The 26132-nt window shown below is 35.8% G+C and overlaps 1 protein-coding gene across 5 annotated transcripts; it reads right to left on the reverse strand.

Moving 5' to 3' along the window:
• Positions 1-2562: 2562 nt before the first annotated feature.
• On the reverse strand, positions 2563-25527 carry LOC121861490. Of its 5 annotated transcripts, XM_042359293.1 has the most exons (11): positions 25400-25505; positions 23227-23337; positions 19331-19481; positions 18228-18297; positions 15040-15149; positions 14335-14664; positions 12444-12630; positions 11488-11596; positions 9658-9913; positions 8179-8298; positions 2563-5489 (listed from the first exon to the last, which is right to left on the reverse strand). In XM_042359293.1, the coding sequence occupies exons 3-11, from the start codon at positions 19478-19480 to the stop codon at positions 4179-4181; spliced, it is 2643 nt and encodes an 880-aa protein (XP_042215227.1). In that variant the 5' UTR covers position 19481; positions 23227-23337; positions 25400-25505; the 3' UTR covers positions 2563-4178. The 5 variants fall into 5 exon arrangements, with proteins under 5 accessions (XP_042215227.1, XP_042215250.1, XP_042215217.1 ...); XM_042359316.1 differs by lacking the exon at positions 23227-23337 and having other exon boundaries at positions 14524-14664; positions 25400-25527; XM_042359283.1 differs by lacking the exon at positions 23227-23337 and having other exon boundaries at positions 25400-25527.
• Positions 25528-26132: the final 605 nt, after the last annotated feature.

The raw sequence follows: 26132 nt of genomic DNA on the forward strand, positions 1-26132 counted from the left end.
ATATACAGAGGAGGGTGAGACCAGGTCCACAATGGTCAGGTATTAGGTAATGACCCTACTAATCTTTAAATAGCACACAACGGTTGGTGGTCAGGTGACCCGGCCTTCTCACCTGGTCACAAATCTTCTTAATTACAAATTGTCCAGCTTGTACATGCCGTTACTCAAATTCATGTTCATTAGAAGATTTGTAACCAGACAACCAAACAGTGATTTACTTGCATATATATATATATATATATATATATATATATATATATATATATATATATATATATATATATATATATATATATATATATATACAGTATATATATATATATATATATATATATATATATATATATATATATATATATATATATATATATATATATATATATATATATATATATATATATATATATATATACACAGTGGTCCCTCGGTTAACGAACACAATTTGTTCCAGTCGTTCGTTAACCGAATCTATTATTTCAATGGGATATTGGGTAATTGGTTCCAACTCAGAAAAAGTACATACAAAGTACTGTACAGGTATACAGTAATTGAATTAACAAATCATTAAATATAAACTAAATACAGTACTGTACTGTACAGTATACTGTACAATAATAAATAAAAACATTAGAATACTGTATTTTAACTTACTTTGAGGCGTGTATGTCGTATTACCAGCAGCTTTGTTTACATATCAAACAGTTGTTTGTAGAGGCAGTCGATGATGACATGCCATATTCTTTACAGAGAGCACTGGTTCTAATGCCGTCTTCATGTTTCAGAATAATTTCTGCACTGTATATTATCAATATGTTAACTAAATTTCAGAATGAACAATAATTTTAATGTAAAAATGCAAAAATATTCAAGAGACCAACAAAATCGATGTTCACTCCACTGTAAACAAAGTTAAACTGTGAAGCGTTGTTGGGTGATTCAATCAGTTGATGGGCGCACAAAAACTGTTCCCTGTACTGTCTATATTATCAATATGTTGACTAAATTTCAGAATGACCAATAATTTTAATATAAAAAATGCAGAAATACTCAAGAGACGTTCTTGATATTTACTTCACTGGAAACGAATGTAAACATAGAACCAATTACTGTATTGACAGACTAGCTGATCAGCTGATGCGCACAACAAAACGTGTTTGTCGCAAGGATTTCGTTAATTGAACTGAAAATCCTTATGGGAGCTAATTCGTTAATCGAACCATTCGTTAACCGAGGGACCACTGTATATAAAAGATTAGTTATAACATCCATTGACTTTAACCATGGGTAAGAATAAGTGTAAAATATAAAAATGGAGCCATCACATGACCAGGTTATTATTGAGCAATGAACAAAAACTGTGAGTGCTGACTGTTTTTCTGCCTTAATACAGAGGGATTATGAGAGCTTATTTACTGTTACAAGTTAATGGACATTCAAACTTTTCAATTACAAAGATATAGTACTGTATACTTAACTATATCATTGTATGTTTAGTCACAACCTAAATTAGAAAAAAGTGCACCTAAAGAATGACTTCAGTTCTTTATTAATAATAATGAGGTCCTCCTGAAGTGCAAAAATGAAGTAAACCAACAAGAACTTCATTGAATATTAATGTTTTGAGGATGACATATTTATTTAAAGATTCAAATCAAAGTTATATGATCCATTGCTAATATAAAGATAAAAACAATATTCAACACACCTTAACTGCAGTTCACACACTGAATACTGAAAATATCAAACTTTGATATGAAACTTTACATACATAAGTTACATATTCTCAAGAAATTAATGATGATATTAACTGAGGCTCCTCCTGTTGGTTCAGTTAATTTTCACACTTGAGGAGGACATTTAAGAAAGTGTCTGTAAGAGGGGCATAATGGTTTACTTCAATCACATTCTCTGTAGTTGACCATCAAGTTTGTCTGTCAGGTTACCAAAGTTGGTCATGATCATCATATGAAATACAAAAGAAAACTATCACTTTTTGTACTGATGCTTTTTTTATTTGACTACATTCATAAAGCAATACCATTTAGTGATCTGTAATATATTCTTAAACTATAAACAGTTCTTAAAACACTACTCTTCTTTTCTCTGTCTTTTACCACATCCTTTTGTTTTCTTGAGTTCTATCCTGCATTTGTTTTACCTAATCATAAGTACATAGGTTGCTACAGTGACATCTTTGATCAATTGGCAGTAGATTCACTCATATGTACCAGACAAACCAACATACAGATGTCTTCAAAATACCTTTCAAGTGTTGCTACTGGAGCTTTGATGAACAAGAACACAAATATGTGTGTTAGTAAAGATTCTATGTGTCACTGTATTATGGCAGTGACTAATGATATCTGCAAATCTATAAATCAGTAACCAGTTTGTTATATGAACTACCAGTTACTGGACCATGACTGAGGGGATTATAATAGAAATATTCCAAATTCATTCAATTAGGATTTTCTACCATACAGGTAAGCTCTACAGCTTAATAGCCCAAATCTAACAGAACTGTATTATCGGTAGGCAAGGAAAATTTAGTGATAACTCAAATTAAGATGCGTGCATCGTATTTATTATACTTGTAAAAAACAAACAAAAAACATGGTTGATTACAATATTTTGGATTGACGAACTGTTAATACAATCCTTTACTATTAGTCTAAATTGGTATAAAAAGTTCCATTTTATCAAAATGTCCATTCAATATAATTAAAAAGAAATTCACAAATTGTACTAAATACTGTACCTGGTCAAATTAAGTGAATTCTTTTTAAAGACCAAAACAGCAAATACCCACAATCGAATTTTATTGAAATTAGTATATCAACAACAAATCCCCTGGGAAATGTACAACTGGTAATAGCCGTATATTTTCTAAGCTTAAAAGTCAAGTAGATATGTACGTACCACAAAAACAAATATTATTTGGAAACTTGGCCCCTTATTCTTGAATTTCAATACCAGGCTTCAGGGTGACGTACAGTACATATCATGACGAAAGTTTACCCAAAGCTTGGCCCCTTATTGCTTAACTGAATTTCAATACAATGCTTTGGTGATTGTACGATTATGACTAAAAATTTAGTATGATGTCACAAGTGTGCTTATACGAGATACAAAGACATTGAGCAAATTATTGCAGTTTCATGAAAAGTATTAAGGTGTGGCAAAGTTGCCAGTGAAGGCAGCAACATACACACTTCTACAACATTTATATCCAGTGTGGGAACAACAATCAGTCTAAGCATACCAGAAGATACTCACACTTGTGCCATGAGCTCTACATTCACAAAGCTACAAGTATGAAATATCTTCCTTCAAACTCATAACTTTACGTACTGTGCTCTGTACTAAACCATATGAATAAAAAATTTCAAGAACTCCAGTATACAAGATGCACGCACAATCAACAACATATGAACTCATGTCGTGCTCTGTGCAATATAGAGCCCCAAAACACTACTGAGTGACAGTCTTAGATTAGTGTGGTTCATTCGTACTCTTGGGCTGCCATCTTAATCAGTGTCAAGTTGCATATTTAGATGAGTCCACCACACAAAACTAATCAAGTGAATAAAGGACAATAAGTAACTTAGATATATACAGTATAATCTTACATTTAACCGCAAATATTTTTTTTTTATACCGGAACGGAGAAAGTACTATTATCCACACGTAGAAAGAGAAAACTTAATCCTTAATGGACGCAGTTTTATCAAGAGTAAGTTTTGTCTTATTAACAAGCATTCTTAAAGCATCAGTACACAAATTATCTAAAGAATTATTTAAACATAGCTCTCCCATGGGATATACAATTTTTTTTTTTTTACTTTTCCTCCACTTGATTGTTGCACTTACATCCTAACAAAATTTCTATTTTCTGACTACACCTGTAAGATCTTTTTAAACAAGTGAATATGTTTTTTCATGTTAATTAAAATTGATCTTTCAAGCTTATCAAAAAAAAAGGAAAAATGGAAACATGTGATGCCACATAAAAGGCACACTGTAAGGCACTTCTAGAAAAAAGTAAATGCTTCACTGAAAATTCTTATACATGTACTGTTCTTATCCTTAAGATTCATAACTGAATTAATTGAACTGTACTGTAAATACAAAATTGTTGGACATATTGATTATACAAATATATTACAAAAAAATAGTAGTTAGATTGCACCACACTGCTCAACTTTAACAGACACCCTGTGAACATTGATCGCTGCAGCTTTCTTAGCAACGTCTAATCCATCCACTACTTTACCAAACACAAGACTGTAGGAAAACTTCTTGAATTCCCTATCCCCACACCATATCATGAACTGAGAGCCGATCATGCCCCGTCCATTGTCGCTAGTACCAATGCCCTTGAATCTTACCATGCCAACCTCATCCTTTAATGGACAGAGATCAGCTTCAAAGGTATTCTTATCAAAAGCTGAATATCCACCAGTACCATCATCATTCTCCACATCTCCACCAGCAAGAAAGCCTTCCCCACTCTTGAAAAAATGGGTACCTTTGTATCCATAGCCACTTCTGCCAGTGCAGAGTGCGACAAAGTTGTCACACATTCTAGGGGCTTTATCCGGACGAAGTTCAAATAGAATGCGACCAGCAATTACTCCATTAATGGATAATACCATCCAGCAATGAGGAAATTTCCCAGGCCTAACTAGTGGTGCAATTGGCTTTGGTACTGGCATTTTGGGGGGATTCTCAGGCGGAGGGGTGGGCTTAGCTGGCCTTTTTGCAGCATCAACATAGGATACTGGAAGTGGTTCTTTCTTATCTGTTAATGACTCTATTTCATCTTTCCCATTTTCAGAGGGTTCAGAGGCAAGTAAAGAAAGATTAGTCAACCCTAAAGAAAGAGCTGAAGACACAGAATTCGGCCCTATACCAGTGGCACCTGCAGACATAACAGACATACCATCATTGGTACTTAACAATGACCCTGCTTCTATTGCTTCGGTCATCTGTAAAATGTGTTCATTTATATTACTCATTTCATGGCTTTTCATTTCATTTAATTTACTTACTTCATAGCTTTTCATTTCATTTAATTTACCAGGAGTTAGACCAAGACCATGCCCAAGGCTCTCCTCAAGGATGTTTGTGGATGCTACTGATGGGGTCATGTTGGCCTGCAGGGGGCTGGAAGCAGAAAGGGGTGGTTGCTGGCTAGGACTAAGTGGACTAACTGGACTAACTGTACTTAACTGCATCATTCTGGTAGATAGTAGGTCTGACAGCATGTAGAGGAGGAGTACATTGGCATTATTCCCAAATAAGGCATGCTCCTCTAATGATGAGGTCATTGCAAAAGCTTCTTCATTTCTAAATCCTATGGTAGTTAGCACTCCATCCAATGCAGACTGTTTCAATTTAATGACGATTGCTTCTGTTGCATTGTTGATAGCTGTTATTGCGGCACACTGATTGAATTGCGTTGAGATTATTGAGCTGTACGAATGAACCTGAAAGAAAAAAGAAAAATGGCAGTCTCATCCTGAAATCCTTTTGAATGACCAATGGCTAAGTTTAATCTTTGGGTTTGGACCCAGGCAGTCTTAGGAAAGTTAGTCTTACCATCTAGCGCTCCATACATGTACATGAATCACAATTAAACTGTTCTAAGCAACAGCCAATTTAGGATTTCATGAGCAATTCTCAGTGTTCCAGATAACTTCTTGTAACCTAGTGGGCTAGGTCATTAGGTCATAAAATGGAACTACAGAATCAATCCTCCATTTTTAATCTAAACACCTTACCAATAGGCAGTCTAAATAAAGTACTGTACTGGTACTATAAATACTGCATTGCTAGTGTGACATGCACCCAACATGGGGAGTGAACTGTATTACTAATAGAGGAATACTGTATATCTACAAGGACACTAATCTTATAAACTCCCTAATTCTGGCAGTACTGTATATTCTCACTGATGTTCATGTTGATAACATATACAGTATGAGCAGATGCCCTGGCCTCTTATTGCTATAAATCTCCTATGAATGCCATGGAGGATGCTATGTGTCCATCTTGACCATTAAGTCTAATGTCATCAGTAATCATGTAAAGCCTATATATGGAAGATAGGAAAGTGGCTGCCCTAAGTACAGTATAAAATGTGCCGTCAAACAGTGGTGCCATCTACTGAGTTTCCAGATGTATATTGTTGTTAGATACTTCAAAATGTAAATTGTTATGTTGTTCGACCATATATTTAGAGGAATAATAAAATATTTTTGTGTCACATGCCAAGAGGGTCTCTTTCCTATCGTTCATATACAGTACAGTGAACCCTCACTTTACGCGGTCAATTGAACCCACGGCGGCCAGCGTAAAGTGAGAAACGCGTAAAGTGAACAACATAACATATGGGATTAATTGAAATAGAGACCGGGCCGACCCCCAAACTCCACTTTTTCAGACACAATACCTACGTTGTAGTAAAAATAACTTCTTAATTTTATGATGGTATGCACACACAATTAATAATTAAGAAAAATATCAATAATATTAGGTTTTTTAACACTTACATTAGTAGAAAAGATGGCTGGGCACACGGGGATGGGGGGTTGGTTCCGAGGCATAGGGCAGATTATTGGCCCTCACCTGTATCACTTGTATCAATTGTATCACTATCCACCACAGAGGCTTGCAGGGCCTCTTTGTCAAACCCCTCAAAGTCCATATAAGTCCATATCCTCACTATCATTATCACTATCACTGACTTGGGCCGGCTGTGGTGGGTGGTGGGTGAAGAACTAGGTAATGTTTTGATGACTGGGCGACCTTGTGCGCACCCTGCTCGCGCCGCTCTCCGCGTAAAAGGGTACACACACCGCAGAAAGTGAGCATTCCGTGTTCGCCAGGGTACCGCGTAAAGCGAGGGTTGACTGTATTGTATAGTTTAGTCTTTGGCTTACAACATTTAATTTCTATGTTATATGACCCTATAATTCTTACTGTTGTATTGTCCCTTTTTTATTTCTTAATTCTCAGTGGGCATTTACAATATACAGTACAGCTACTCCTCGACTTATGATCTACTCGACTTACGACCACCCGGACATACGACCGCCCCAGTCGTACCAAAATGTTTTCAAATTACGGATTTTCGAGTCCCAACTTTAGTGATTGCGCTGTGTACCGACAAAATTTTTGTTTGTAATTCCCTTTAAAATGGCTGGCATGCTTAAAAGTGAGAGTTTTGTGGTGCTGAGAAGAAAAAGAGACACCCATTTTAGACTTTCTATGTATTATCTTAGCATTTTCGACTTACGACCTGGATTTGGGTCCCTAACCCCATCGTAAGTCGAGGAGTGGCTGTTTACTGTACATTATTTACAATACTTATGACTATAAAGGAATAAAATGCTGATACATGAGCATTTTTTTCTGGTTCCTGTTCTAAAAAAATCTTTGTGCAATCAAATAAGAGAAAATTTATTGTAAGTCACCTCAAGTTTTCCATTTTCGTGAAATGATTTCCCTCCAATTCTTGGCATGTGAATGTTCAGTCACTTGCACACTTAAAAATACATTCTTCAACACATTATTATCACAACATTACAACAGTCACTCCCATAAACCACCGTAATCACCCCCCTATCACCTCAATACTCACCCTTCTCACCACAACAATAATTGTTCTACACACCACCACCACCATCAACATGGTTATCCCCAACACCTCAATACACATACATTAAAAAAGTGGTAATAAGACTAGTGAGACAGCAATCGTTGTATCACAAAGATGTACCAGGGACACCCTCTATGAACTGCTTGGTATTCTAGGATCGTACAAGGTATTTACTTTGACAGTACAGTAAAGGGCAAAATAAATGTTGTAATTTAAATCTATTCATTATTTCAAATTATGAACCGACTACAATGACCAGTTACATTAAAACTGAGGAGTTTGATTATTTGCCAAGAATCTGATACTAGGCTCAAAGTAAGTTAATTCTGAAAGATCCACCAAATAAAACAAGGCCACAGCCTCTTCCACAAAACGTGAAGCACTGAGAATCTCCATCCTGACACAAGGGTTAATAGGACAGTAACCTTAATGGCAGCCATCTTAAACTCTTCAACTAACCTTACAGTCTTTTCTTAACATATTAACATACACAGCTATATTTAAATGGTACTCACTTTCTGGAGGGATTCAATTAATTGTGATATTGATGTACTCTCAGAGAGGGCCTCACTGGCCACAGTTAGGTCAGCTAAGTGCTCCTGTAATACTGCTTCTTCCAGCTGCTCTCCTTCGACCTGTCCACAAACACAATACAGGTACAATACTGTAATTCTTTATCATCATTATATACTCATGTTTATTAAAATATAAAATTAATTACAATGTAGTTCTTTGAGACCTGTTCTAAGAATTTATATTTATCAAATATATCACCCAACCCTAATAAATACTGCTACTTTTGCTATGGTGTACTAGTGCTGTATTAAGAAGATTGTTACAGTACACTTATGGTACTGATGGTCCCTGAAATTTTCAGAAAAAATAAAAAATATTTAAATAATAACAATAAAAAATACATTGCCTCACATATTGTATCTGTCACACATCATTTTGTCTTTGTAAAGGGAATTAAAATTTGAACTGGTTCTATAGCTCACCACGTTTATGCCATGTCTTTAAAGAATATGTAAACAAATATTTTCCATATTCACCACCTTGATGGATAATGATGTAAGGCAGGAAACATTCACAAAACAAACTTTTGAGCTTTAGAAAAACTATATGCTTAAATATGCCATCTTACTACAATGGCATTCATCCCACTGGTGAGTGGTCAGTCACTAGCTCAGCTCCCATTGTGTTGCCACATACCACCGTTTGAACAAATCACACTGAAAACAGTAACATAATTTCTTCGGTTGATTCTACGGTAATTCTAGATATTCTAGCATTTCCCAATTTTTGTTGGAAGTGTCCGAATGGACCATATGGAATCAGCATAATCTGACTTAGCAAAGCATACTATTTTTACCCTAAATCGCACTATAGTATTACAGGAATTTAAATTCCCCCCCCCCTCTCCCAAAGTACAGTTGGGCCAGATGAAGTCTAGTTAATCCACATTTTCAGTCTAGTAAAGTCCGGTTTAATGCGAGTCTACTGAATATTACCTTAACTTATGGCAATGAAACATGGACTTCAAATGGGTCAAAATGCTTCAAAATTCCAAGCTCCAGATATGACTGCATCTGTGACACAAGAATGGAAAAGGTAAGAAACAGTGAAATGCATAGTTTATTTGGAGGCAGAAATGGCAGAGGGTGTAAATTATGTAGTGATGGAAGGGATGAAGGTTCATCGAGATGGTTTGAACATATATGAAGGAGGCAGGAAATAGTAAACAGGGCATATGGAATAATGGCAATGCAGTGGATGTGATAGGAAGAGAAACCTGCCTGCAGCATGAAAAGAAACGTTGGAACAATATATGAAGGAAAGCACAGGGAGAGGATTTGGGGAACAGAAAGACATGAAGACTTGTCATCTGTCATGGCCAACCCCCTCTACGAGAGGAGCTTCCTGGAAAAATGAGGCAACAAGCACAAGATAAAGAACGACAATATTAATGGACATATACAACTATAAAACTTTACCTTTCTACGAAGCTCTTCCAAAAATTTCTCTACGCTGAGAACAGTGCGTTCGAGCCGTTCCTTTACAGTGGCTCTCATAGTCATAGTACGTCGCAGCTGCTTAAAGGTTATTTCTTGAGAGCTTTGAAGATGACCACGGAGAATGTCTCGAGCTTGGTCTTCAGGAATTAGCTGGTGATTCTGACTACTGCACAAGTCATTCGCCACAATTTTTGGACAGGTGCAACATACCATGTGTGAGGGGCTGTTGCCTGGCCTGTTGACAAAGAATTTTTTCACATAATAATGGCTATTGGTGTAAACTAAACACGATGACAGTATATAAAATGTTACTGTTATCAGAACAATCAAAACAAAGATGATATATAAATTACAACATGCAAGATAATATACAAATATATTTTTTTTTACTTCTTATTTTAGTTTTTTGTTTGAAAGCTGTTACAGCTATAAAATCAATATATTACTAATTCACCAAGAGACTGTGCCCAAACAATGTAGCCTGAACTAAAGCTAGACCTGCCTCTAGTGCACCATGGAATTTATGACTAAACTCAGGACATCACTAAGCCTGGTCTCACATATCACAAAGGCTAAAATAAGAAGTTACACCTCCCCCATGAACAAACTGATTGTCAAACAGTGAGGATATGTTTATATACCGGGTAATCAGTGCTATACTGGTGAACACAAGATATCAATCACACACACACACACAGAGAAACCCCTGCTCGTTGGAAATGTGTCGACGACTCCACCATTGGGATCAGCGTCAACAATTCAGCTCCCAACTATACCGCCCTTCAGGATTTATTGAACAGTCTCCAAAACTGGGCCACCAACAACCATGTCACCATCAACCATACCAAGACCATGGTTATGCACATCAACCTCTCCTCCGACATTGTCCCACCTCCTTCCATTACTCTAGGTCCGAACACACTCCAGGTTGTAGATTCCACGAAGCTCCTCGGCGTCACCATAGACAACAAACTAAATTGGAAACCACACGTCAGTGAAGTTGTCAAATCCTCCAGTTTCCGTCTCCACCTCCTCCGCCGACTCAAGTCCCTCGGAGTTCCTGCACCGAGCTCCTCAGTGTTTACACAACATTCATACTTCCCAAGCTCACCTATGCCTCCCCCACCTGGTCTTCCTCCTAAATGCCACACAACGTAAACACCTAGAAAAAGTGCAAAAGAGGGCATGCAAGATTATTCTCTCCCCTTCCTACTCCACATATCAAGAAGCGCTCAACACACTGACCCTTTCGACTCTCACTGACCATCACCACGACCTCATCTGCAAATTTGGTAAGCTTCTACCATCCTCGACACCGGCTCCTACTACCACCTGAGATCCCTAGCCCGAGAATTGCTGTTCGACACCACAACCGCATCCAGCCCATACGTGCACGAACTGATCGCTATAAGAACAGCCCAGTCCCAACCATTGTAAAAATTATCAATAACTTGTAATAAACCAGTGTATTCACTCCCAGTACACTACTCCTTGCACTGTCACTATGTTGAAATGAACTGTAGTTTGAGCTTTTCCCCATCTAGTTATTATATATCTTATTTGTATCACTTATGTTACTTGTACATTATTTGTAATTCGAAACCCATTCCCCAAATATGCAACTGTATATTTTCAGCCTTCTGGCTGCCAAGCTCTTTCAATAAACCGTTAATTATTATTATTATTATTATTATTACAGCTTCCTGAATGGGGATTTGAATAAAAAACCAATAGACTTAAAGCCCAATACAATAATTACTCCACCAAGGAAAATGTTACCCAACACATGAAAGATAAGTTTATAAATACCTTTGTGCACCATTTTGTTGGCCATAACTATGAGCGAGGATTGGCAGAGACGGAGATATGTTACTACCGATAAGCTTTTTAATTGGCACAGTGTAATTTGTTGTTAAACCTGAAAAAGAAACCCTTATATATTACATAAGTCAAGTAATCATACACGAAAAAAGAAAAAACATCCATTTCATAAAAAAATTAAGGTTTGAAGAATATTATCTCGCCTAGCAATCAAAGTTTAAAAAAAAAATACATATGATACAGTATATATAGAGAGTGTGTCTCAGAAAAGTTTATACACATTGGGTTACATACCTGGTGGTTTCATTACAATTACATGAATGTTTACATTACAATAGCAACTTTTTTCTCACTTGTTGATGAGCGAGGTCTGGCCAAATCTCAATGTTGTTATGTGGCAGACATCACATTTCAACAAGTGAGGATGATGTTGTAATAGAAGCATTCATGTGATCACCACAAAAATCTAAAAGGCAGTGTATGGGAGGAAGAAGAAGGGAAGACAGAGAAGATGGCTGGATGGGATGAGGGATGCACATGAAGTGAGGGGATGAACATTCAAGAGGCAGCAAGAGGTGTGAGTGTCTACGAGAGTACTGTGGAGGGTAAGGTACCATAGCAGAACACATCTACTACAGCAGAATAAATGAAAGAATAATAGAACAAGAAAGAAAAAGTTGCATGTGTGTGTTTTCTTTTGATTCCAAACCACCTTATATCAAAGCAAAAAGTCTGAAAGTGTAGAGAAAAATTAACCAATTCTTTTGTGAAATATTCAAAAAACCAAAAGTGGCATGAACAATCCTCATGACCTGAACACAGAGTAACTCATTGGGTATACATATGAACCTTGGTTAGTGCAGTAGAAAGGGAACAAATGCCATGCAAAACACTAAGTACTCAATCTCAGGTAATTCATTGGTATAGGGACAGAGTTAACTCACCAGATATACCAGCCTCGGTTAGTGCGGTGGTATAGGGACAACCAACAGGACACTTGACTTCGATATCAAGAGCTATACTCATTAGACAGTCACAGCAGAAGGTATGACCACAGCTGAGAATCTTGGGTTTGTGTTGCCACTCATCGTACGTGGCTCCGCATAAATTACACAACGCTGCTGAGTTTTTCTGTAAGGTAATCAGGGAAGAAGAGGTCAGCTTACTTATCTTACACATTTCTATAATAACAAATATGGTACAACAACTGCTTAAAGGTAAATATCTGCTGCTGTTTTTATTTTATCTTATTGCTTATTATTGTTTTGGCAAATACTTTAGCTTCTCCTTCAAAATCTGAATTACTTTTAACATCTTGTCCACACTTCCTATTACAGTAAATGCTCTCTAACCTGGTCTTCCTTAATCCGGATCCCCTTGCAAATCGGACTAGGGCCCGGTACCGGACACATATACTGTATCCTCAACCCGGAAAAACTCAAGCAAAATCCGATTAGTACGGAGGAAAGTTTGTTTAAGTGGGAACTGCCACAGTGGTGGAGATGGTTGCTGAAGAGCACTAAAGTGAAGCGTTAAAGATATATAAACAGTGTACAGTATATACAGTAAATGAAATAAACAGTGAAAACACAACCTTCGCTTCTACTGAACCTTTGGCGGCACACACTGTGAATGTCACACAATCACCTCCTGCCTCAACAGTTAATAATTAATAAGTACCGGACAGTACTTTATTATTAACATGTACTATGTGCTTCTATTTTTCATTAACAGACATATTATAGAGCAATAATAATGCATACCATATGAAATATCTACTTTGTACAATTCTCTTATAACTCCCATTATAATAGACTCTGGCCACGAGCAAAAATATTTACTGCTAGGGAAAACGTGTATCAACTTTTATCCACAGCATCTGTTATAATTGTGTTCGAAAGATGAATTTTGTACTATAATGATAGTGAATAAATTCCCTACAAGACTGTTTCAGTAAAGGATCCTTAAACAAAATATTTTGACACATATAGTAATGGAAACTGTACTCTTTTATGAAAAAAAAAAATGAAAAAAATATTTATACCAGTCTATAAAATTATTTCTAATTAAGTTAAAAACACCATTTTTATACCAAAATAATCCTGAATGGTATATATATATATATATATATATATATATATATATATATATATATATATATATATATATATATATATATATATATATATATATATATATATATATATATATATATATATATATATATATGACACAGGCCATCAAATAATGGAATTTTGGGAGTAGAAAGGCTTGTCTTGAATGGAACTGAGTGTGACAGTCGAAGCAATACACACACTGGTATCAGGCATAAGACAGCTCCAGGCAACACCAGTCACTCGGTGACTTACCAAGTAAATTTGTACTGAGAGCAAGCGCCACGTTGCTGAAAGCGTATGAGAGACCGAAGAAAAATCTACTTTTTTCCTCAGATGTTAAAACCCTTAGTGGCAAAAAAAAAAAAAAAAAAAAAATTACATGACATATAAAAAATGAGCGAGTGTTAAGTCTACGCTAAAAATTACAGTACGTTCAGTGTTCTTAGGTAGCATGAGTTGGAATCCCCCACCCTCTGGAATTTTCCACCTTGCAATATAAATAATACAGACCCTCGCCCAACCTGGGATTTCAGCCAAACCGGACAGGCCTTCCCCCCATTAGCCCAGATCAGAGGAAGCTTACTGTACCTTTAGCATTTCTTCCACAATTCAAATCACTTTCAGTATCCCTTCCATACTTGTTAAAACTCCTAGCCATACTATTGCATATCAAAATACGTACTGGTAATTCAAACACAATAACACCAGAGCCATTTACCTGCATCCTCTCATTATTGGATTCTTGTATTGGGTTAGAATTAGCATCAACTGCCTGCATTTTTGCCAGAGGAGACTGTCTTTCTTTAATGGTCTCATACGTTTTCATGGGCTGGAAATCGGGCATAGGCGAAGCTCGTGACATTGGCGGTGGGGTTTGACCTATTGGAGATGGCTGACTACTGCTCACCGAAGTGGGAAAGGGAGGCGGATACGAAAATAAGCCAGAGGGAGTCGGTAGGTTCGGTGAGGTTTCGGGTTGTTGTTTGAACGAAGGGAAATGTTCTGGCCGATGGTGTCGTTCTCGTGATTCCAGTGCTTTTGATTTAGACTGGAAGGAGAAGTACAGAATTAGATTAAAATTTTGATTCAAACTAAACATATAAATGTCAGGTTGAAGTTTTGATGCAATGACAAATGGTGAAAGCTAAATAATTGGCAAATAGTCTGGCAAAGTTTGAAACAAACAAAGCCCTGCCTGTAAAAAATGACAAAAGCAACATTAAGCAAAACTCATGATTCTTCCATAAAAGTTCTTAAGATTAATTTGACTATACTGTAGTGTATGCTTCTGATACTGTACAATCCATTACTTTTGTACGGCAAGAGAAATTCTTATATGTTTCTTAAAATAAAAGCTAAACATTTAATACCAAATTAGGTACAATTTTGTTTAAACAAATAACAGTGAGATCAAACAACTTACTGTGCTAAAGTCGTTAAAATCATCTAGTGTAGTTATCCCTTTCCCTATTATATTCTGCTTGAAGACAGGAGCTGCTTTCTTAGCATTGATTGAAGCTTCTACAGCCATCGCTGGAAGTAAAAGGATGATCATAAGATAAATTATTAATAAAAAAAACAAAAAAAGAATAAAAGTACAGTGTAACGCAAAACTTAAGATTAGTTTTATATATACCTGTACTGTAGTACCTTTGACTTTGTGTTTCTCTCTTTAAGTTAGTTCTCCTTAGCAAATTCTTCTCTGGATCACTATTTTTAAGCTCAAATATGCAACTACAATTCATTTACATATTTGTGTCATTTGACCTTTTTCTTCATTCAGGTCAAGGCAACATAGGTAGAATATTCCTAAAATATTTTGGTTACTGACCATCTCCCTACCTCTGAGTACTTACAACAGAACATTGTTCTTTAAACATACACATAGATCTTACCTGTTGGTCTAGTTTAACATATAATTTCACCAGCTGCTGATCTCCCCATTACTCTATAAAATATGTGGGATTGAACCTGAAATCCCATTAGATAATCGAGGCTAGGTAGAATGACTAAGGAATATGACCACCAAAGCCTTGGGGCTTAATACCTGGGAAGCCTCGTCTTAACGGCAGGTGGGGCAATAATTAAAAGATTACGCTTTTCCTTCTCCTGCTACTCTAGCTGTTAAGAAGGGGTAAGATAGAAATTACAGTTATGAGAGCTAACAGGTCAGATGTCACATAAACAACATGAGTAATCTGTTCAATTCCAGATAAGAAACAACTGTGATCACATGACCAACCCCACTTCCAACCAACCCTAACAATGGCTCAATTGTGAATGCTCAATTGTAAACAGAAATTTCAGGATCAATTCTACATTCATAACCAAAGTCCTAAAGAACAATTCATGAATACCATAACCAGAAAAGATAAATGGAGGAAGTAGTACAAATCGCTTCAAGTGCTGTGCAACTACATACTGGTACCGCCTAGAAAACACTTCATACTAACCTGACATAGAGGAATGGAACATCTCTCTAGCATATGCAGTTTCCCAAAGTTGCCCAAGCCTTCTAAAGATGAAACAAGAGCTCAAACATCCCACAGCCCCAGAATGAAAGATCCATAGCTACTTCAACAAAAAAATCAACCTTGCAAGGTTCAGAAACAACTGAATAACAGTGTCAGTTGCTAAAACAATACCAGCCTGATTATCCAGGAAATTCCACTTCCAAAACATAATCTTCACCAAAATAAAATTTGAAAAACCTGGATTCTTTACATGTGTAGTTTATGAAACTGTGGGCAAAGACAGGAAACAACATCGCTATGCACCTTCTGACTTAGAGAAGAAGGAATCTGAGTAGGAGTTGGACATAGCTGAAGGAGGAGAAAAATTTTTCGTTTTATCTTGACAGAGTAGGATTACAAGTCCCACACACACCTATTCACCACTGAAGTTCAAACTGGGTCAAATCAGATAAACTTGCCCTCTTTCCCTTGAGAAAATCCCATGACTAGGCACTCAGCCATCACTATGGTCTTCAAAAATGCCAAAATACTAAAGTCCTTCACTACTCCCAGTTGGGGTCAATGTATCCATGACAGTAACCAAGTGACTGGGACTGAAGGCAAGAGTGTTGCTGTTAGTCCCTGGTTATGACTTGAAAGCTTTCTGCTTTAAACAGTGACAACTAGTTATAAAATCCCTCTCATGAGTCACTCAGTAAAGTCATTAGGTTATAAAATTTTAGTTGTAATGAAGTTTTTGAAGAGGAAAAACATCATAATAAGCAATTTAACCACAATACAAGTTTGCAGAATCAAAACAGAATTAAATATAAAGAACAGTCTCTATTTATTTACCTATTTTCTTTACTCCTCTCCTACTTTTGTATGGGGTGGTTTAAGGGATATAAAAAAGTAAATATTCATTATTTCATAACTTTGCAAAATGCATCATATATGCATGCACAAATGTGAGTGTGCACACATACGTATATACACACAAAAAACGGAAAGGTATGAATAAAAATTTCAAATTTTTATGCATACATTATACAGTATTTATAACTAGTCAAGAGTTCCTAAATTCTATATATTTTCAGAATGATTAGTTATCCCTGTTTTTATAAACAATTATTAACATGATTTTGGGATGACATAATGTATAAAATTGGGGCAAAAAAAATGATTCATGAAAGCAAATTCACCTATACAGCAATGAAATTTGATAAGGGGCCATTTTATACCACGCACAACACAGTCTGTTTAAAGCCGTTTCATACTTTGTTTACACAGTACTGTACCTTATACAGAGATTACCACCGTCTCTGGTAAATCAAAATATGCAGTACTACAATCTTAGAGCTTTGTTACTTTATGATTACAGAAGCCACTATAATGTCTGGAACATAATGAACTTTAGCCAAGAAGATGACCATAAAATTGAGGTGGTGAAGGCCAGGTGGTGAGGGCAGGAACAGCCAGGGTGAAGTTTAGTCTACTTACAAATATTGATGACACTCAATGCATTTACAAATTGTCAGTAATTAAAAACAAATGGACTTATATTAATTATAAATCTCATTTGTTATTCACTGTATCAAGTACCATAGCTGGTTGTATGCAATGTAAATAATTGTAAAGGTAATAAGGATGGAGGGGGAGGAGAGAGCCAGACAGCTAGTACTGTAATCACTTGGTAGTACGGTACATGACAATATTTCCCCACATTTTCTGCAGTAATATCTGACGGGAATGTTTCGTTCATTTTTCTGAGTAATTCTATCACATTTCAGGGCCATGATGTATGCAAGAACAATGATAAGACTCCAAACATTGCAAAGTTGGTTTATAAAGTTAATTTCCTGAATGATTTAGTAGGAGAGGTTAATTTGCTCAGAAAAAAAATTATACAGTATATCTGTTTTGTTCAAATAATTTCATTTCAGACATTCCATGTATTTTGGTAATTGCAGAAAATCATGTCTCTACAATCAGGTTGCACTAACTTAGAAAATGTGTAACAATTAAAGAAGTTCAACACACATAGCACTCCCATACAGAATAAAACAAGTGTTAGGTTAGATTAGCAAAGTACTAATAGATAAAATGTATTCCAATATAAGGTCATATGGCATGTGTGCATAGCTTTATGTACGCTTACCTTTTCCATGAAGAAAGTAGCCCCGAAGTTCACATATTGCCTTCCATCCATCCTCCTCATAAGCCATGTGCTGCAGGGAAATACAGAAACATGCACACTCAAAAAGTCTATCAAACTCAGATAACTCAGCAATTTGCAAGTACTGTAAGTTTTATCTTCATGTGACAGACTACCTTCTTGCCAAGATGAACATGAAATGGTGAGTTTCATGATTTAATGACTGCTGTAATGATAAAAGTGTTAAAAACCTTTTTTGTTTATTTAAATTTGATGCACTTCATATCCAAATTTGAAAATATCTATTGATTAACACTGTGGTCTCAACACCCTGCAGAAAGTACTGTAACTCTCAAAATCTGAAGTTAACCAGGTTAGCCCCAAGACATCAGAAATCAGGAGTAATTCAGGAGTTATTTACGCTTCCCTATCACAACCAGGTCAATAAATGGGGTCTTTCGGAACAACACTCAACATTAAATATGTATAGGAAGCAACAAACTGTGAGAGCCACATCGGCATTCATTGCTTCATATACTAACAGGTCAATTTTGTTTCTACAGATCCTCTTTAATTAAAGACTTGGTTGTGACGGAGAAACACCACTAAATCATGAATTACTCTTAGTCTCTGATATCTAGGAGTTAACCAAGGTTTACAACCCAAAATTCTGGGACATAATGCATGAGTCACTTAGTGCAGCATTGGTTAAAAAAATTACTCTGATAATGTGTCAATTACATGAGCAAATTATATTATACATTGGGTATTGTAGATCATGGTTTACTAAAATGGCTGCAAACCTACAATGGCAATAATAATATATTCTTTATCACATAAGTTTAAAATTACAATATCAGCATAAATACTAACATCAAGCATACAGTTGTCACATACATTAATACTATCCAATTTATGTAAGCACTGAAGACATTATGAAAATACACATGCTGGTACAGTATATAACCGATTAAATGCTGTACAATGATATCAAATGCATGCACCAACTGTAATTAATTAGTTAATACTTAGTACCCAATATGTACAAGGAATAAAGCATTAAACACTGACTAGGTCATGCATAAATTCAACCAGGGAATACTCACCACAAACCCATAGAATTTGCCAACCATGACCACAGCCTCAATAACTGGCCCATATTGTGAAAAGAGATAGTATAAATCATCTTTTGTTGCTGCCCCAGCGAGATTACCACAAAATATCTTGAACGTCTTGTGCACTTCACCCCCAGGCATTCTGCAAAACACCAGTGCAATCTATTAGCCAAAAAAAAAAAAAAAATTATAACATACCTGAATAATAAAACATATCCCTCATGGCCCATAAAAAGATAAGAGTATTGTATATAGGCATTACACCATTGTACAATGTCCAAATAGTGTTTACCAACTTGTCATGGAGATGATGAAAACATTGAATATTATGCCTGACAAAGAAGCTGAAACTAGTCACGGAATTATGCAACCTTTACTACCCAAGAGAAAACACATATCAATACAGTAAGTCATTTTATACAAGTAAGCCTTAGCTGATTGATATATATATATATATATATATATATATATATATATATATATATATATATATATATATATATATATATATATATATTAATAAAAAAGTAAAAATAAAATAGGTTTGATAAAAGACAGTGATAAGAAACACTGAACACAGTGGAATTCTTGTGAGCTCTAATTATTTAACCTGCATACTCACAGAATGTACTGTACACAGATTAGAAAGAGAGAGAGAGAGAGAATTTAGTGTATACTCGAACATTTATGAACATTCTTTAGCAAACATTTGAAAATACAGTTGATGGGTTGTAGAAAATGAAAGAGGTGTACAGTAAGTGATAAGCACCAGAACATTTGGGGGGAAATACTGCATGCATCACTCTGCTCTCAAAATCTAAGAAAGTGGATAGAAGCTGCAGGAGAAAGGCACAACAGCAAATGTGTTAAATTAAAAGACACACAGCATGCTACTGCCCTAATGTACTTGTACAATAAGGAAATATGCCGAGGGCGAAGGAACAGCCTGTCAGAAGATAATTCTTTTTGTAGTTCATTTGCTTTGACCAATGTTGTTATCCTGCTATTATTAATATACAGTAGTCTGGCACTGAATTGCATAACCTAATCATCAATGACATTTTTTTCTTTTCCTATCTTGTACAGTATGCTACACAATACTGTACCCACATGTTTATTCTTTTAAAAGACATTAAACATAACAAAGCACTCCTCCATATATTAAGGTCTACATCAATCTTTGTAAGTGTCTCTTATGGTTTATGGTTAACAAAACCCATGAACCCCCATCATGTTATGTGCTGGTCATCAAATTTTCTGAGTCTCAAACACCCCACCTGACCTGGTCACTGCTTTAGTTCACTGGCTAAGAAGCAGTAAAGTACTGTACAGTACAGTAGTGTATATATTTTACATCCTGTTCCATCTTCATAATGGTGGAGACAGAACCCTTTAGCCTTAGGTCAATCAAATTGTGTTTTAAAAGCCACTTGTTGCCATACCTGTGAACTGTGCTGTACTGTATGTAATTTATTTCTTTGAGTGTTTGGTAAGGGACCGAATAATATTCATGCTATATAATTACTGTACTGATAAAAGAAGATCACATACCCATTGAGTTTTGGCAAAAGCAATTTATTTATAAATGAGTGAATAATGTACAGGCAGTGAAATAGATTTAGAAGACCAAAATAAGGCACAGATACTTTCATCTTGATACTGTATTGTACTGAGGAGAAAGGAAGTGCACAACCTTTACTATCATTTCTTGGTTACTTGCTTTTCTGCTAAAAAATTATATTCATGCCAACCGAAGATATAAAGTGGTCCCTCGGTTAACGAGCGCCTCGGTTAACGAGATTTCGGTTAACGAGTTACCTTCCATTAGATTCTTACTTTGGTTAACGAACAATCCCTCGATTAACGAGTTTCTTAAGAGCCGACCTCAACATGTTTTCGCTTGCATTTGGCGGTCCACCAGCTGTAGTATTAGTTCGCCAATACAGTAATCGGTTCTAGGGCTTATATTCCTTACCATTTTATTAAATATCAAGAAGTTTATACTATTCAATTTTAAAAGTTTAATATTAAATTTTTTAGTCATTTTAACAATTATTGAACATAATTGAAGGTAAGGAAACTAGTTTTATGCACGCCATCCAGCCTGTCAACACACCAAACAGGCGCGCACTCTGTCTTTTCAGTGGAGGTAACATCTTGCTTGAGACTCTCTTCAACTAAATGCTTTTTTTCTGTGTTTGCAAGCAAATTATTTGTCATTTTGAAATTTATTTTACATATTTACAATATATAATGCAGTGCAGTGTTGATTTAAAGAAAATTATCTTGAATAACACCAAGAGAACTAAAATTTTATGGGTGAAATGGCACCATGGGGTGACTTCTCTTCCACCCCAATGCCTTCTCTTCTCCCTTCTCCTCCACCCCCATTCTAATTCCCATCATCATCATCATCATCATCATCATCCAGGAGCCTTCTACATACACACCTCAAAGTAAGTGTACTTTTCTACCTTTTTTGTTGAATTTAGGCAATTTTTGGTGAGCTGGAACCAATTACCCAAAAACCCATTGAAACAATGGTTTCGGTTAACGAGTTTTCGGTTAACGAGCAACCTTCTAGAACGGATTGGGCCCGTTAACCGAGGGACCACTGTATATGGCTGAAGAATACACAAGTTATGAATTCAGATCCAAATATTGTAGGTATATAATACTGAATTGCTTATAACAGAATATAAATAAAGTAACAAGACAAAAATTTACCACTGTTTTCCTCATTATAATCAGCAATTGTGAATATTTTTTTAATATTTACTCTCATTATGCATCCTTCTAAAATCATGTGATATACTGTACTGTATTTGTAGTTTAAAACAAACCTTAACCACAAAAATTATACAAATTATTGTGCTGTGAAAAACTATATTTTGAATGTGGCAATTTAGGAAAACCTCAGGGTAGTTCCTGGGTTGAGAGCCAACAGCTCGCTCTTTAACAATTACAGTAAAACGGTAGAGCTCTTCATCTATCTACATTCAATTAGAGGTCTCTCTCTGTCAACCAATTTAATTTAAGAAACTTCAAACACTACATTATACTCATCCTCCAGTCCCATAAAATATCTCGATCTCTCCTACCACATTAGGTTTGGTCTTCCTCTTCCTCTCCTCATTTAATTTACTTACATGCATTCTACAAATCATTTTCTCATTCCCATTTTATATGCACACCCAAACTACAAAATCAATAATGCCTTAACAATTGTGAGATATAAAAGTCAAATAAACATCAACCCCATATGTTGCTCATCCTATCCATACAAGCTGAATAAATTTAACCCTTTCACAGCGGGAGGTTACCGAGCTGAACAAAATGGCCTGGCGGTAGCCAGAATAAAATGGCAAGTGCGAGCCACGCGGTGAAAGGGTTAATGAACTTCTTAGTACAGGTACATGGTACACATAACTGATGCCTCATTCCCTCAGGAGCTTCTACTTACCATCTATTATTTAACAAACTTCTTTCCTCCAATACTTTGCATAAGCCTTCATCTAACATAACGAAGTACTATATATTTCACTATTTTCAAAATTCAGCATCCACAAGCAATAGACTGGTCCTATCTTTTACTTCACAGTAAAGATAAGACATAAGTCAGTATGCCTATCACCCTGTGAAGAGCAGAGAAGGTTTCATGTTTTGTTTTCAAACAATGATGATTATATGAGAAAGTTAACCAGACTTCTTCAGGGATAAAGTGACAAAATATTGCAAGTGTTTCAACAAACAACCAAAGCTCTAAAATACAGTGAAGTGTTATATATAAAATAAATTAATAAATATATTAAGGTGCCATACATTTTAGTTTCAGTACTGCACTGACCAAAAAAATCTATGAATCAAACTGTCACCAACACCACTACCTTAATCACTGTAGGAAATTTTCTGATCCCAAGTGAGCTTGAACTGTAAGACAGATGAACATGGAACACCCATCCAGGTTGGATTTAATAGCTTTTACAGTAATTTATTCACTGAAACACCAAGAAAGTATTATTAATATATTACAACCTCCACGTAAACTAAATGTCTTTTAAAGTGATAATTACAGTTTGTTTCGAAATGACAAAAAAATTTAAATAACAAATCACATTATGATAAAAATGAAGGGTCAAGGTTATGTGGACTACCCAGTAAGCATACTGTTGTAAGGCACAGTAACAAACATTAATCAAAACACTAGCCACACTTACATCAACACCAAGATACTGCACAGTTTCTCTTGTGACAGTGTGTACCATATACAGTACAGTACAGTATCTGCATTGACTTAAGGGCAGTAAACCCAGACTTCAAGTACCATATTGTACAGTCAACCTAAAATTTCTACAGGGATTATGTACATTACTAGTGAATATCATGGATTTTAAGCTTCCACATTATATGGCTATTATGTGTATAGCTATGTTTAAGGCCAAGGCTAATTGTACAGATCCGTACAGCTATTTCCCCAGGCTAACCATACGGGCATAGGGATCATTGGGGTTGTGACTGCCAAGAACTGAATGATTCTCAAGAAGCCTAACCTAACTTGAGCAAGATTAACCATGGTGCATGTTTAAAACCTACAACCACATTCTTTATGTAAAAAAATAACTGGCAATATAGTACAAGCTTTATAGTATGTAGTTATGAATTTCTTTACTGGATTAACTTTCCTTTACAAAAAAATCACTGTACAGTATTCCACCAAAATTTTCATGTCAATGTACAAATTTAGTGGAGAGGTACCACAAAATTAATGTTTTTTGACCATTTGATTATAAAAATTGAGGTAAATATTAAGTAGTTACCATGCATGGAAATTTCTATGTAAAATAGGTTTTTATAGTGTCTTTCATTGTGTTTCATATAAATCTCACATTCATTTTTGTCGGAAATGAGTATTTATGGAGAAATAACACCCCCCAATTACCAATATTGTGGGGTAAAAACATGCAAAAAGAACTCTCAAATATCAGTATACAGTACATGTTTAACTTAACCTAAGCAGAGAAATCAAAGCCAGTTCATGCCCAGTACAGATCACCATCACCTCTTCTTTGATTCAGTAAAATACTGTTTATTGACTGAGATACTGTATGACTGACTGTAGCATAAATGAAGTACATACTAAATAAAAAACTCAGCTTTAGCAATACAGTAGTAATTAGTGGCTTATTCCAGGTAAAGTCAGACACAATTCATTGATGTTTTTATTAATTTATCGATGTACTTGAAGGCATGAAAGCCACAATCTAGTTGATGATTTCTTAGTAATTTCACAATTGCTTCTTTTGCAGCTCCAACACAGGATTCACCAACTTCAATTAAAATATTCTCCCTTAAAACTAACAGTTCACTGGTGCCTCTATAGTAGAGTACTGTAAAAAATAAATATTATTATTCTAACTAACAGAAATATCACATACTGTACCCATAGTAACCGAATCAGAAAAAAAATGTGGCGTTGTTACTATGATGAATGAGTCCATTATTTTCTGTAATGGGTGAAGGGTGTGGGGGTATTGTAATGGGTGTTAGGCCTGTACACATAACCCCTTAAGTTGTGTCAGCCTGTAGCCCTGACAGTGTAGGCCACCAGCACTTATGTCTACACACCACCATCATGCGCTCCATTTGCACACCTCAATGTGTCATACAACCCATAACCATTTTTGTCTGTGTGAAAAATAATCAGCCACAGTAAATCACGTATGAACTGAAAGGCTCAGTCACAGCTATTTTGCTGAGCCATTATCACACACCACGACACTGGCATCAACCTTCACTACAACTTTGCCACAATACTTGACACTAACTCACCTTATTTCTCTAATAAAGAACTAATTTTATTATTATACATGAGCATCATCACACCAAACTCACTCCCACAGCCAGAGGACAGAGGTCTGGTGCTAAAACCCGAGATTTATCCCAAACTTTGAGACCTGTTGACAGATTTGAGCAACCCCAAGTTTTCCCCGCTGACTGCTACTCCTCCTCCCTCACACCTCCACCACTAACTATGTTCTACTGGACACAACACTGACTTACTTTCGTCCCTTGCCGGAATAAACTGTGTAATCCATTTATCCATTCAATTGTAAATTCAAAAAAATAGTAAATGGGTAGTCAGGATCTCGTCCTTCCTAACATTTCCACAATCAGTACCAGCGACATCGTTAGGAAACGATCCCTAATGTAAAGTTTTGGTGTTCCTCATATAATTACGAGTAGTAAGATAAATTATACTGGCCAGACAGCAATCATATATTTATCTTGATACACTTTTAACAATAAAGTACCTAATTTCTTTTCAAATTAAGCATAATATAATTTTCCATTTTATACTTGAGACGTTTAACTTGAGTAAAAGATTCGCGGGAACAAACACGACAATGTTTTAAGAAAAACTAAAACATTTTATTATTTTCATATATCTGAATTTAATCATATAAATGCTTATATTCAATTCCATTTACTCAAAAACTAATTTATAATTTTTTTTCATATTAAATTTACTGCAATCAACATTTGGCAATCCCTCTGGTCATAACAATAAAGGAAAAGCCAACCATGGGGTAAGAACAACCATATTTAAGAGTTTCAGTATACACTCCTTTGCTACTTAGACTTACGAGAATACATCTACACCAATGATATTTCCTATATTGGTGGTATTACGTGATTATAATTATTGAGAAATACCGCCACTGGGAACTGTATCGGCGTACCCAAACAGACGAGTATGAACGATGACGACAGCCCCGACTGAACCCCAATTTGG

This window comes from Homarus americanus, unplaced genomic scaffold (assembly GCF_018991925.1).
Source record: "Homarus americanus isolate GMGI-L3 unplaced genomic scaffold, GMGI_Hamer_2.0 scaffold40248, whole genome shotgun sequence".
Lineage (NCBI taxonomy): Eukaryota > Metazoa > Arthropoda > Malacostraca > Decapoda > Nephropidae > Homarus > Homarus americanus.

Bases quoted from the DNA above. Each gene is read 5' to 3' on its own strand.
- LOC121861490 (XM_042359283.1), bottom strand. From the start codon at position 25,434: ATGGATTACACAGTTTATTCCGGCAAGGGACGAAA. The intron at 15,150-18,227 runs GTAAGCGTACAT...TTTTACTTCCAG, and splicing joins CTACTTTCTTCATGGAAAAG to CGATGGCTGTAGAAGCTTCA. The intron at 12,631-14,334 runs GTAAATGGCTCT...ATTACCTTACAG, and splicing joins CCAATAATGAGAGGATGCAG to AAAAACTCAGCAGCGTTGTG.